The sequence below is a fragment of the Mustela nigripes genome, chromosome 9 (genome assembly GCF_022355385.1).
Source record: "Mustela nigripes isolate SB6536 chromosome 9, MUSNIG.SB6536, whole genome shotgun sequence".
NCBI lineage: Eukaryota > Metazoa > Chordata > Mammalia > Carnivora > Mustelidae > Mustela > Mustela nigripes.
In genome coordinates, this window is record NC_081565.1 from 20,769,517 (window position 1) to 20,784,468 (window position 14,952).

Consider the following 14,952-nt stretch of genomic DNA (forward strand, 5'->3'; position numbering starts at 1 on the left):
CTCTGCTAGGGCCTGGGAGGCAAGAAAGATGATTCTCACTAAGGAAGCCAGGTGGGAGCAAAGCAAATTGAGGAGAGGTCTGAGTGAGAGGCTGAGCTGATGGGTATATACACCACCCTGTGTAGAACTACCCTCTCTTCAGAGAGATGAAGCTAGTAAGGGTTGACCCAATCAATAGATTCCTTAAGCAAATTCAGACTTTATTGACTTCATCTCTCTCACTATGTGGTAATAAGTGACAAAGATGTTAGCAGAGCAAACATCTGGGCTCAAAAGCAAAGAAAGTAGATGAGATATACTGACATGGTAAACTATGTTTGACTTGCCAGTGATAAAGGAAAAAATAGTTCTAATAAAGAGGTAGGTCAGAATTTCTACACTCAGATGGCCCAAATTAAAATGGATCAGGGAACAATAGTGAAAAGTAATGCACAAGCAAAAATAAATTATATATATATATATATACACACGCACGTATGTATATATATAATTTTTTATATATATACACATATATATGTGTGCATGTGCGTATATATATATATATATATATATATATATATATATATATATGCATGCTTCAGGAGGAAAAGAAAGGTTGCAGAAAAGAATGATTCTATGGTTTATAAAAGAGCATAATTTGTGGCGCCTGGGTGGCTCAGTGGGTTAAAGCCTCTGCCTTCGGCTCAGATCATGGTCCCAGGGTCCTGGGATCAAGCCCCACATCGGGCTCTCTGCTCAGCGGGGAGCCTGCTTCCTCCTCTCTCTGACTGCCTCTCTGCCTACTTGTAATCTCTGTCAAATAAATAAATAAAAATCTTAAAAAAAAAAAAAGAGCATAATTTACTCAAGGCCTGGAAAACTTTGAAGGTGAGGGAAGGCAGGGTGACAGGGAGCACCCTGTAGGCACAGGTTTGAAAGCATTATCAACTGTTCAGGATTTTGTTAAAGACAATTCTCCAGCAGAGAGAAATATCGGGAAAAAGTAAAGTCTTCCCAAAAGGCAGAATTCAAAGCCCCAGAGAATCCCCAAACAGAAGGTCACAACGGTAGCAACCACAGCATGCAACTAAAACCAAACAAACAAAAAAATCAAGGCTTCGCATCTTCATGGAAAAAGAGTACAGAGGGGGAAAAAAAAAAGGAGCAGCTTATGAATCATTTCTTGTAAATGTGGCATCCTTAATAGTTATATGAGAGTGGCAGCTGAGTGGCTGAACAGAATTCCCTCTTCATTGTGCACTGTTATGCCAGGAAAGCAGAAACTGATGGGTAAAAGGAAAGCAAAAATTTTTAAATACATCAAAGTGGATACTAAGGAGGAGGAAAGAAAATCTTAGACAAGACTTCAGAGCAGAGATAACTCCACTGCAAATTTGTAAATTTATCAAAAAGAAAGTGTGTTTCAGATGACCTTCTCAATAATAAGTAGCAAAATAGGGGCAGGGCCTGGGTGGCGATGTCCTCTGAGCATCCGACTGTCAGTTTTGGCTCAGTTTGGTCTCAGGGTTGTGAGATTGAGACTGGGATGGTCTGTGCACTCAGCGCGGAGTTGGCTTAGGTTTCTCTCCCTCTTCCTCTGCCCCTCCTCTGTGCGCCCATGCGAGCACACACTTTCTCTCTCTCTCTAATAAATAAAAATCTTAAAACAAAGTATTAAAACATACTGGGAGATATTTTGTTTCCCCTCGAAGGTATGGAAAACATATCCTCTTAACTGAAAACTAAACTCTGTGCTCCGGCCCTTTATAACGTAGTACTCTGCGGTGAAGGTTATAAACACAAGTCATGCTGACAATAAGATATTTTTTCCCATTGGTCAATATCTTTCACACATACATACATACAGTCTCTGGAATATTATAGGGGGAGCAGGGAAGAGTGGTAACAGTTTGGGCAGGATTTGGACTTGGCCAGGTGCCTTGGTATAATACCATCATAGCTTTAGCTCACCCCCAACACCTGCCTTCTAGAAGTTTATGAACTAAATGAGGAAAAAAAAATACTAAGATCTAAAGCAGTACAACAGAGGCGCCTGAGGGGCTCAGCTGGTTAGGTGTCCTACTCTTGATTTAGGCTCAGGTCATGATCTCGGGGTTGTGAGACTGAACTCGGTGTCAGGCTCCATGCCTGGTGGGGAGTGTACTTGATATTCTCTCCCTCTCCCTCTATTCCCCACACCCCAGCTCTCTCTCTCTCTTTCTAAATTAAAATAAATCTTTTAAAAAAATAAAGCAGGGGGACCAGGGTGGCTCAGTTGTTAAGTGTCTGCCTTCGGCTCAGGTCATGATTCCAGGCTCCTCAGATCGAGACCCATATCGGCCTCCCTGCTATGTGGGAAGCCTGCTTCTCCCTCTCCCACTCCTCCTGCTTGTGTTCCCTCTCTCTGTGTCAAGTTTAAAAAAAAAAAATCTTAAAAAAAAAAAAAGTAGTGCAAGATAAGGATCAAAGGAATATTTTAGGAATTCAGAAAAAGAAAAATACACTTCTGACTAGTTGGCATGGTGAGGAAATTGGCTTCATGAAGGAGATAAGATATAACCACAGAAAGGTGTGATTTCACAGACAGAGAAGGGAGCATTTCAGGTAGGAATGGAGATGGACAGGTAGGCACTGGAGAAGTCTCAGGATGGGAAAGAGAAAAAGTTAAGAGGCAAAAACCTCAAGGCAAGGATATGGAAGTAAACTATTTGAGGAAGAATAAAGTATTTACATACAGGCATAGAAAAAAGATGGAACCAAAAAAAGTCTTTTGAGATCAGAATGTGAAACATCTTAAATGGCAGTAAGTTATCTATACTTAATCCAATAAATATCAAAAGTCATCAAATTGATGATCACGTTAATTGAGGAGAGGCAAGAGGATGAGATCTGGGAAACTAGTTGGTTAGATGTATGTTACTGTCAAGGGCCTAACTTGAGAATAAATGGTGGATGTTTATTCAAAATAACTTTTAACAATACAAAAGTCATCACATGGTTTTAAGCTGCATTTCTACATAAGTGAATACTCATATCTGGTTATACTCCAAAGACTTAGGAAAGTTAAAAAAAAATTTTAAATTTATAGTTATAACAGTCAATAATTATTTCAGAATTAAGGTACTACCTCCAAATCGCTCCACTGCTTTCTTCACCGCATCACTGATCTGCTCTTCATCTCTCACATCAACAGCACATGGCAAGGCCTTTCCTCCAGCTGCTTCAACTACAAAGGACAAACAAAAAAGCATTGAGACATTCAAATACTAACTTTTTCATTCTGCTGTGAACCAAAAGAAGTACCCCATTTTCAGAAAATCAATATAAATAACTGTTCTTATAACTGCTAGTGACGCCACCCTACTGTAGGACAGACAAACCCATATCCAGCCTCCGACTAGAGAGACCAACTATATGAAAAAACAAAAAGTGGGGGGCGTGCCTGGGTGGCTCAGTTGGTTGAGCATCCAGCTCTTGGTTTCAGCTTGGGTCATGATCTCATGGGTCATGGGACTAAGCTCTGCTTGGCCTCTGTACTCATCAGGGAGTCTGCTTGAGGATTCTCTCCATGCCACCACTCTTGAGCACATGTGTGTGCTCTCTAAAATAAATAAATAAATCTTTAAAAAAAAAAGGTAATTTAAAAAACTCTATTAAAAAGAAAAAAAGGGGCGCCTGGGTGGCTCAGTGGGTTAAGCCTCTGCCTTCGGCTCAGGTCATGATCCCGGGGATCTGGGACCGAGCCCCGCATCAGGCTCTCTGCTCCACAGGAGGCTTGCTTCCTCCTCTCTCTCTCTGACTGCCTCTCTGCCTACTTGTGATCTCTCCCTGTCAAATAAATAAATAAAATCTTTTTTTAAAAAACAAAAGAAAGGAAAAAAGAAAAAAGGAAGGTAATTTAAAAAACCTTTATTATGAAAAAATTCAAGAAAAAGACAAAATTATAAATAACGGTATATTTAACTACCATGAATCTTATCACCTATCTTCAATGACTGTTAATTCTCTGCCAGTTGTTTAATTTTTTTACTCCCGATCCTGTTTTCAGCTGGAGTATATTTTAAAACAAATCTCGGGCATCGTCTCATTCATAAATACCTGATATGTGCTCCCCTAACATAACCACAATGCTATTAACATGACTAACAAAACTAGCAATAGCCACCAAAGTTGAATTTTAAGCCCTCCCTCCTGATATCGTGCCCAGCGCAATGCCTTGACTAGAAGCACTTGATAATTACTTGTGAACTTAAAGTATTAAGATAATGAGTTTCAAATAGCACAGAGAATAAAAAACATGGAGAACTTTTTCCAAGTGTTCACACCAACCACCTCTCATTTCCACTCCCCTATTCTCTGCACAGATCCAAGAACCACTGCTTTTAAGAGACATGATTTGTAAAGGGAGTCTCTCATATCATACAAAAGTGCTGGGAAAGACAGAGTTCCTAAATCCTTGCCCCCCAGTGACAAAATATTTCTATAACCAGATAAAATTATTTAGAGTAGCTTTCAAATAGCTATAAACTCTCCAGCAAATTTCCCTACTGAAACCACAGTTAGAACATTTCAAGAAATGGCATCATCCCATTCACTCACTCTCTTCAGCAGCAGTGAAGATTGTGCCTGGAAGTTTGGGGTTTGTATGGGTGGTCTTCGCAGCAATGACAATGTTTGCTCCATCCTTTGCTGCTTTCAATGCAATAGCTTTGCCAATGCCACGACTTGCACCTGTGATAAAAACTGTACATCCTGCTAGCCTCCTACAACAGAACAAATAATGACCTTATAAGAAACCTCAGTGTTTTACTTACTTGTTAGTATCAGGAACTTCTGCATATTTTCACAATATTTATGCTTCCTCCCCTAAAACTTTCTGCAGGGGTACCTGGGTGGCTCAGTCGGTTAGGCGTCTGCCTTTGGCTCAAGTCATGATCCTGAGGTCCAGGGATCAAGCCCTGAATGGGCACCTCGCTCAGCAGGTGGTCTGCTTCTCCCTCTCCTTCTGCTCTGCACCACCCCCGCCTTGGCCTCTCTCTTTCTCTCAAATAAATAAAAAAAATCTTAAAAAACAAGAAAACTTTCTCTAAGCTTTCCTTCCTCCCTCCCTCCCTGATAGCTAACAGCTCTGTGATACTGCCACTGCATAATGATTTAAAAATTATTACAACTGCAGTTGGCCAGCCTTGTGATAGGGCAAACAATATCTGGCCTGATAAAAGGAAAATCTTTTTTTTTTTAATTTTGATTTTTTACTTTTTGATGTAGTGTTCAAGGATTCATTAGTTACATATAACACCCCTTTTAAAAGATGTTATTCAGGGACGCCTGGGTGGCTCAGTTGGTTAAGCAGCTGCCTTCGGCTCTGGTCATGATCCCAGCGTCCTGGGATTGAGTCCCACATCGGGCTCCTTGCTCAGCGAGGAGCCTGCTTCTCCCTCTGCCTCTGCCTGCCATTCTGTCTGCCTGTGCTCGCTCTCTCCCCCCCTCTCTCTCTGATAAATAAAAAAAAAAAAATTTAAAGATATTATTCATTTATTTGAAAGACAGAGAGTGAGCGAGGGGAGAGAAAGGCGATGAGCAGGGGGAGGGGGAGAAGCAGACTTCCCCTGCTTAGCAGGGAGCCTGATAGGAGGCTCGATCCCATGACCCTGGGATCATGGCCTCAGCTGAAGGCAACTGATAACCAACTGACCACCCAGGCACCCCCAGACAAAAAGGAAACCTTAACAAGAAATAGGGAATTAATAAACTATACACACATTTTCCCACAGAAAAAGTGGGGAAAATAATTTTTTCCCCCACAGAAAAAGTGTTAACAAAGCTTATTTTTGAGTGATGCAATTATGAATAAATTTTATCACATTCTTTATGGTCTTCAGGCTTTTTCAAGTTTTCTACAATGAATACATACCACTTAAATTATCTAAAAGCAAATAAATGTATAACAGATGCTCATCATTGCTCGTAATAGCCAGATTGGAAAAAATGTAAATGTCTATCAACTGATGAGAGGATAAATAAATTGCTGTATACCCATACAGTAGAATATATTCAACAATAAATAGGAAGAAAGTACTGATCCATGTTACATGAATGAACCTGGAAAACGTTATGCTAAGTCAAAGAAGCCAGTTACAAAGGACCATACATTGTATGATTGCATTTAAATAAAACGTTCAGTACAGGCTAATCTATTGAGACACAAGGATAGTGGTTGCCTAGGACTGGGGGTGCAGGGATGGGAGTTGATAGCTGAGAAATATGGGGTCTCTTCTGAAGATGATGCAAAGGTTTTAAAATTGATAGTGGTGGGGTGCCTGGGTGGCTTAGTCAGTTAAGCAGCTGACTTCTGATTTTAGCTCAGGTCTTGACCTCAGGATTGTGAGTTCAAGCCCCATATGCTAGGCTGCCTGCTGGGCATTTAAAAAAAAAAAAAAAAAAAAAAAACTTGTCTAAGGAGAAGGATTAAAGGGAATATAGTGAAAATGACAACAGCAAAGAGAAAAGGGTACAGTAACCACATAAACAGGCTTGTTAACAAAAAAACAGCGTAAGGTCTCTGCCAAGATCTATAGGATTTACATTCTAGAAAAGGTCAGGGGTAAACATGGGGAAGGGTTTTAAAACAAGAAATAAACATTTTGGTAGGAAAGATGGAGAACAGAGAAGAGGGAAGGAAAACAGTATTACCAACACTCCAGAAGCCACCTGTCTATTCCTCTAATTCTATTCTCCCACCCCAGAAAGTAACAACTCGTTTACATATGACTACTCATTCCCATTTTTTTACTATTCCTAGTATCAACACATCCATGGCTAAGCCAAGGGCCTCCTAAACAGTATAGCCCTAAAGCTAAAAATTGTTTACAGATGAACATTTATGATCAATTCGATGAGAGGAAACACCATTTTTTTAAAAGATTTTTATTTATTTATTTATTCATTCATTCATTCATTAACAGAGAGAGTACAAGTAAGCAGAGTGGCAGCAGAGGGAGAGGGAGAAGCAGGCTCTCCGCTGAGCAAAAAGCCTGACACGGGGCTCAATCCCAGGACCCTGGGATCATGACCTGAGCTGAAGTCAGATGCTCAACCGACCTAGCCACCCAAGCGCCCCTGGGAACACTAATTTTGAACCCCCTGAAGTCAGACATTAAATCCCTGTTGTGTACTGAATTCTATCTACCAAAAGGATATGTTGAAGTCCTAGCCTCTAGTACTTCAGAATGTGACCTTGTTTGGACTGTTGCAGATGTTAGGTAAAATGAGGTCATATGAGAGTCAGGTGGGCCCTTAATCCAGTATGATTTGAAATGTGGAGGGAAGACTATACATGAAGACCCATATACAAGAACACCATGCGATGAAAGAGGCAGAGACTAGAGTGACGCAAGCCAAGAATACCAAGGGTCGCTGACTGTCACCAGAAGCTCTCTCACACCGTGGAAGAGGCAAGGAAGAATTCTACCCACAATCCCAGAGGGAGAATGGCCCAAGGGATACCTTGACTTTAGACATTTAGCTTCTGGTACTGTGAGAGAATTAATTTATTTACAGCCACTCAATTTGTGGTTATTTTGTTACAGCAGACCTAGGAAACTCATAAACCCTCTCTCTTCCCCCCACCACCGCAAAAAAATTTCATTCTTCTCATTGTATTGTCCAAAACTGTACTATTTTGAATTTCACTCATAAAAAGTATTGTGGAAATTGGTTTCTCTCTTGTTCTCTCAGGAACCTTCTTTTTTCTATTATGAAAAATGTTGCTAAAAATATTTTGGTTCTGGTTGCCTAGTTGGCTTAGTTAGCTAAGCCTCTGCCTTTGGCTCGGGTCATGATCCCAGGGTCCTGGGATTGAGTGCCAAATTCGGGCTCCCTGCTCAGTGGAGAGTCTGCTTCTCCCTTTACCCCTCCCCCTGCTTGTGATCTCTCTCTCTCTCTCTCAAATAAATAAATAAAACCTTAGAAAAAAAATTATTGTTCACTTTTTCCAGTCACATGGGCAACAGTTTCTCTAAGGCATATATTCTTATTGGTGAAACAGATGGATTATAGGATACTATTATAGGTCAAGCATATAATCTACGTAGTATTCATATATTGGAGCACCTGGCTGGCTCTGTCAGAAGAGCATGATACTCTTAATCTTAGGGTCATAAATTCAAGCTTCATGCTGGGTATAAAGGTTACTTACAATGAACTTCACCAAAAAAGTATTCATGTATGGGGATGCCTGGGTGGCTTAGTCCGTAAAGTGGCTGCCTTCAGCTCAGGTCAAGCCCCACTTCAGGCTCCCCGCTCAGTGGGGAGTCTGCTTCTCCCTCTGCCCCTCCCGCTGCTCATGCTCTCTCCCTCTAATAAATAAATTTAAAGGTATTCCTGTATGTAAATACATATTCATATATTTAGATATTTAAATATAAATAATAAATATATGGTATCTATAAACCATATATACTTAAAATAGCTTCTTACTTGTGGCTTGCTTTTTCACTACATTTACAATTTTTTTTTTTTAAGATTTTACTTATTTATTTGAGAGGGAGAGAAAGCATGAGTTGGGGCAGGAGCAGAGGAAGAGGTAGAAGCAGATCCCAGCTGAGCAGGGAGCTGACAGGGAGCTCCATCTCATGATCCCAAGATCATGACCTGAGCCAAAGTCAGATGCTGAACCGACTGAGTCACACAGGAGCTCCTATAATATCTTTTGATGGGTAGAAATTCTTTATTTTCATGTAGAATTTATGAATCTTCTTTTCAGCCAATGCTTTTGGGTTAAAAAAAAAAATCCTTCCCTAACCACAACTGTATTAATTTGTCTCTCAAAAATTTTACGGTTTATCTTTTAAATTTTAGTCTTTAATTTACCTAGAATTAACTTATATATATGAATTGAGGGATGGATCGAATTACATTTTTTTCCAGTAAGGACAACCAAATGTCCCAGTCTAAAAAGCCCATCTTTTCTACAGACCTTCAATTCTAGCTTTGTCAAGATGAGTCCCCATAAATACAGCTGTTTCTAGGCCTTCTCTTCTATTCCATTGGTCCACATGGATTGCACTGTCTTAAGTGTTAATAGCTTTATCAGTCTTACTAACTGATAAGGCAAGTATTTTCAATTTGTCCTTCCTTAAGAGTTATGCTTGGACCTTTGCTTTTCCACATATTATTTTAGAATCAGCTTATCTCGGATGCCTGGGTGGCTCAGTGAGATAGACGTCTGCCTTCAGCTAGGGTCATGATCCCAGGGTCCTATAATTGGACCCACATGGGGTGATGGGCTCAGTGAGGAGCCTGGTTCTCCCTCTCCCTCCCTCTGCTACACCCCCTGTTTGTGTTCTCTCACTCTGTCAAGTAAATAAACAAAATCTTTAAGGCAAAAAAAAAGAACAAACTTTTGTATACTGAAAATTATTAAATCTAAGACTTTAGTTACACATTATTTTGGTTTTCTATATAATCATATCAATTGCAAATAATGACAGCATTGTTTCTTTCACTTCAACAAAGATTTTTTTTCCTTCTCATTTCTTATTTATTAAAAGAAGAAATGTTCCTAGATGGGAGGTCTGAAGGGCAAGAAGACATAAAAACCAAAAATACTAAAATAAAAGAAACAAACAAAAAATAGAAACAAACAAATTTTAAAAACCCTGGTAAATTAAGTACAGAAATCTACAAATGTATTTACAATAATAATTAGTAATACCATAAGTAATAATAAATAATATTTGCACAAAGAATTAAAATATATTATAATAACATATGTTAAAAACAGTGATTAGAGTTTAACTTTTCTAGGTCCTTGTATTGTTTGAGGGAGTGATAAAATTTTACTTTCTTTAGACATTTTAGGGGCGCCTGGGTGGCTCAGTGGGTTAAGCTGCTGCCTTCGGCTTGGGTCATGATCTCAGGGTCCTAGGATCGAGTCCCGCATCGGACTCTCTGCTCAGCGGGGAGCCTGCTTCCTCCTCTCTCTCTCTCTGCCTGCCTCTCTGCCTACTTGTAATCTCTCTCTGTCAAATAAATAAATGGATTCTTTAAAAAAAAAAAAAAAAGAAAGAACTTTAAACATTTTAAGTTATTTAGTTATTTACACGTTAAAATTTCTACATTAAATGTGACAAACAGAAATCCCAGATTTGGGGGTACCTAGGTGGTTCAATTGGTTAAGCGTCCAACTCTTGATTTCAGCTCAGGTCATGACCTAAGTCATGATCTCAGGGTTGTGAGATGGAGGGCTCCAGACTCTGCAGGGAGACTACTGGAGGATTCTCTCTCCCTCTCTATTTGCCCTTCTTCCCACTTATGTGCACATACTCTCTCTCTAAAATACGTAAATAAATCTTGGGATGCCAGGGTGGCTCATCCGTTAGGCATCTGCCTTTGGCTTGGGTCATGGTCCCAGGGTTCTGGGATCAAGCTCTATATCTGGCTCCTTACCCAGGAGAAGCTTGCTTCTCCCTTGGCCTGCTGTCCCTCACCCCTGCTTGTGCAAGGGCGTGCTCTCTCTCTCTCTGACAAACAAAAAATAAAATCTTAAAAAAAAAATAAAACATATAAATAATTTTTAACATTAAAAAAAAGAAATCCAAGACATGTCTCAACTATTGCTTTAAAAGCCTCATCCCTTTGCCTTTGGTACAGTTGGACTGATTCCCAGTAGGATAAAGGACATTTCTCTCCTCACAAAGAGTTTCAGGCACTGGCAAAAAGAAAGGCAAAGACAGTTTCTCCTCTTAACCTGAAGCCCTGGGCTGTCCTATTAAGAAACCCCCTTCCAGCTCAAAAACGTTAGAGCCATAAGAGGCAGGCAAGCAAGCAAGAGTCCCAATTTGTCAGTACCACTGGTGGATGGCTAAAACTTGTTAACGTAGTTCATCTACACTACAATTTCCCAAACTTCTATATATAAGCTACTCAAGTTCATTTGGAAAAAGAAACATTCAACAATATCCAGGAAAATTCTGAAAAAAATTCCAAATGAGGTAGAACTAGCCTTCCCAGATATTTAAACATTTTCTAAAGCTAGAGCAATTAACTACTTTGGCACTGGTGCATGAATAGACAGACAAAAGTAATAAAATAGAAAATCCAGAAACAGATCTCTATCATACAAGACTTCAGTTATACGACAGGTGGAATTTCTAACAGAAAGAAAGATTAACTAGTCAGTCAACAGTATTGGTGCAACTGTACAGCCAGCCAGGAGAACCAAAACGAAGAGGGCTTCCTAACTCACTTCCTTTGTCAAAATAGTAAGCAAAATAGAATATCACTTCAGGTGAATGAAAAATCTGAGTAAAAACAAAATAAAAGTAATAAAAAATAATAAAAATCCAGAAGAATACTTATCAATTCAAAAGAAAATCCTACCTTTAGAAGGCCCCATAGGTTTGTCACAAAACCACAAAAGCCTTAAAAGACTAACTATGACTCAATCAAAACATGTTTCTGCATGATAAACAGTATAAAATTAAGACACAATGAAAAAGAATCTGAAAATATTTGTAACACATATGACATACAACAATTTGTTTTCAAATGGAACTCTTAAGAAATCAATCAAAACCTAGTTGTGTAAGCCAGGCAAAGAAAAAGATACACAGATGGCTTTAAACCAGAATTTCTCAATCTGCACTATAGACATTTTGGAAAGGATAATTCTTTTTTTTAAGATTTTATTTATTTATTTGACAGAGATCACAAGTAGGCAGAGGGGCAGGCAAGAGAGACAAGGGAAGCAGGCTCCCTGCTGAGCAGAGAGCCTGATGCCGGGCTCTATCCCAGCACCCCAAGATCATGACCCAAGATAGAGGCTTTAACCCACTGAGCCACACAGGCGCCCTGGAAAGGATAATTATTTATCTGTAAGGGATTATACCGTGCATTGCAGAATATTTACCAATATTCTTGGACTCTAAAGATGCACATACTCCCACGCATACATAATTATGACAACCAAAAGTGTCCCAAGATATTGCCAAATGTCCCATAGGAGTCAAAATTGCTCCTTGATGTGGACTATTACTTTAAACATATAGAAAGATCCCCTCCCTCACTAATGATGAAAAATTTAACTGTAATGAGGTGCCATCTTTTTCAATTAGGTTTTTAGTATCAAAATAAGTATTTTTATTATCAAACATTTTGTTGTTTGCCAACGTGTGGGATTAGGAAATCTCATTCAATCTTTTGGGTGTGCAATCTCCCTGGAGCGCTGAGGATATTAGCCATTGAAATATAAAGTGCATACACTTTTTCAAACTTCGCCTCCAGGAATTTGTCATACAGACACAATTATATACAAACAGTGGATACAAGTTTAATCACTGCAGCAATTATGCAGTAAGAAAAACTAGAAATGATCTGGTATCCAGTGATTGGGGACTGGTTGGACAAATTATGGTACATCAATAGAATACCATGTAACCAATAAAAGAGAAGATGTGCATATACATATGTAAAATGTACGTAAAAATATGTCCCAAGACACACATGTAAAAATAAAAAGGGAGTGTGCCACTATTTTTAAAAGTGGTCTCTGTGTTTACAGTGGTGTACAAATGTTTTAAAATGCACAAACTATCTCTGGAAACATACCAGTGAATAAATGGGAAACTGAATGTTAAGGATGGGGAAACTCACTTTTTACCTTACACCCTTTTGAGCCTTTTTAAAGTCTTTTGACCATGTGCCTGTATGTTTCAAGCAAGTTATAAAATAAACAAGTCACCCCACTCAAGACCTCTACACTTTATAGAAACAGAAAGTAGAATAGGTGCTAAAGGAAAGGGAGGAGTGGGAGAGTTGTTTAATGGGTACAGTTTCTTTTCCAAGTTGAAAGATTTCTGGAGAATGGTTGCAGACAATGTGAATATACTGTACACTTAAAATGATTTAAGATGGTAGATGGTGGGGGACGCCTGGGTGGCTCAGTTGGTTAAGTAGCTGCCTTCAGCTCAGGTCATCATCCCAGCGTCATGGGATCGAGTCCCGCATCGGGCTCCTTGCTCCGCGGGGAGCCTGCTTCTCCCTCTGACTCTGCCTGCCACTCTGTCTGCCTGTGCTCGCTCTCGCTCGCTCTCTCTCTGACAAATAAATAAATAAATAAAATCTTTTAAAAAAGAAAAAAAAGATGGTAGATGGTGGGGCGCCTGGATGGCTCAGGGGGTTAAAGCCTCTGCCTTGGGCTCAGGTCTTGATCGCAGGGTCCTGGGATCCAGCCCCGCATCCAGCCCCGCATCCGGCTCTAAGCTCGGCGGGGAGCTGCTTCCCTCTGTCTCTCTGCCTGCCTCTCTGCCTACGTGTGATCACTGTCAAATAAATAAATAATCTTAAATTAAAAAAAAAAAAAAAAAAGATGGTAGATGGTGCTATGTGTATTTTATCCAGTATTTTAAAAAATCTTAAGTAGGGGCGCCTGGGTGGCTCAGTGGGCTGGGCCGCTGCCTTCGGCTTGGGTCATGATCTCAGGGTCCTGGGATCGAGTCCCACATCGGGCTCTCTGCTCAGCAGGGAGCCTGCTTCCCTCTCTCTCTCTGCCTGTCTCTCCATCTACTTGTGATTTCTCTCTGTCAAGTAAATAAATAAATAAAATCTTTAAAAAAGAAAAGAAAAAATCTTAAGTGAACCCCACTGTGAAAAAGACACCCATATTTAAGATTAATTTAATTTTTTACTAATTTGAAAATCCCTTTTTAAAACACCCCATTATCATTTCATTACTTCGGAAATGAGCGTTCGGAAAAAGTGAAGAACTGTGAGCGGTACAGTGACCTTTCACCTAGAACTTGCAAACCTTCAGCAAGACACGCGAAAGTCCGAGGCAGGGCCTGCCCCGCGAGCGGCGGGGTAACCCACTCTGGATCCTTTCCTTGTGGGAGAGACTTGCACATGGCTGTCCCCCCCAGAGGTGCACAACTCCGAGTTACTTTCAGGCATCACGGCGGGTTCCAGCAACACGGCGTGCCCAGCGTGGAGCCGCACTCCAGAGCCGTTCTCCCACCGCAGGGGCCGCGACCCGCGAGCCACCCACTCCGGCCCCACCTAGGCACGGACTCCGCCTGGCCGCGGCTTCCACCTCTCCCCTCCCCACCCCGCAACGCCCCCATGCCCTTACCCCGTGTTGGGTAACATAATTTCCTTAGAGCAGACGTGGAGTCCACAGCAGCTGCAGCGAGCGTACAGCGAGAGGCGGGGCTTCCCCCTTTAATGAGCCCCGTCCGGAGAGGGCGCTGCCCCCCCAACCTCGCCTCGCCCCGCCCCGGAGGCCTGTGGGGGTAACGGGCGTAGGAGGTAGTGGCAGATCCTTGAGTGCGCCTGCGCACGCAGTGGGCCTCCAGGCGCTCGGCGCTAGTTCCCACCTTCCCCCGCCTGGCCCCGGGAAACCAGCTCTCTGCGCAGGCGCTGGGAAAGAGGCAATCCCGCCCCACCCCTCTCGCGGCCCGCTGCGGTGACAATCGGTCTTCCGCCGGCGTCCCGCGTAAGGGCGCGTCAGCCACTGCGTGTGTATGCTTTCCCCCGCCGCGTGAAGGCTCCTTCGTCGCAGCGCTTCGTTATTCGGCTGGCAGAGCGGTCGTTTGAGTCGAGCACTAGAGTCTCCAGGGCTAGGGTGAGGCTTCTCAGCAGGCCCTGACCTGCAAGTACTTTGGCTCTCCTTCTTCTCCCCCCTCCGCGGCCCGAACCTGGATGCCTGTATGGCTGCACGCGCCCCATCCAGGGACAAGTTTTCCTCGGCGGATACCTTCCGCCAGACGCCGTCCAGCATCGCATTCGACTATAGCAAGGAATCTGGACTAAAGTCCCCCGGGCCCTATTATAGACCTGTGATGAGCGGCTGCTTCTGGATCAATAGCCTGGGGGAGGATGCATAGTTAGCGAAGGAACTCCCAAACTCTGTGCAGAAGTAAGGTGAATTCTGAAATCTAGTACTGCGGGGTTTTGTTTTGTTTGGTTTAAGTTTAA

The 14,952-nt window shown here is 41.5% G+C and overlaps 1 protein-coding gene across 2 annotated transcripts in view; it reads right to left on the reverse strand.

Annotated features, from left to right (window-relative positions):
- Positions 1 to 14,331, reverse strand: part of HSDL2 (hydroxysteroid dehydrogenase like 2) — a 58,600-nt gene extending 44,269 nt beyond the window's left edge. The window contains exons 1-3 of one of the 2 annotated variants that reach the window (XM_059411048.1): positions 14,108 to 14,324; positions 4,579 to 4,742; positions 3,107 to 3,205 (exon numbers count right to left, since the gene is read on the reverse strand). In XM_059411048.1, the coding sequence (XP_059267031.1) occupies positions 3,107 to 3,205; positions 4,579 to 4,742; positions 14,108 to 14,124 (280 nt within the window). In that variant the 5' untranslated portion in view covers positions 14,125 to 14,324. Of the gene's footprint in view, positions 1 to 3,106; positions 3,206 to 4,578; positions 4,743 to 14,107 lie in introns of both variants that reach the window. The other variant, XM_059411049.1, reaches the window with a different exon arrangement.
- Positions 14,332 to 14,952: the final 621 nt, after the last annotated feature.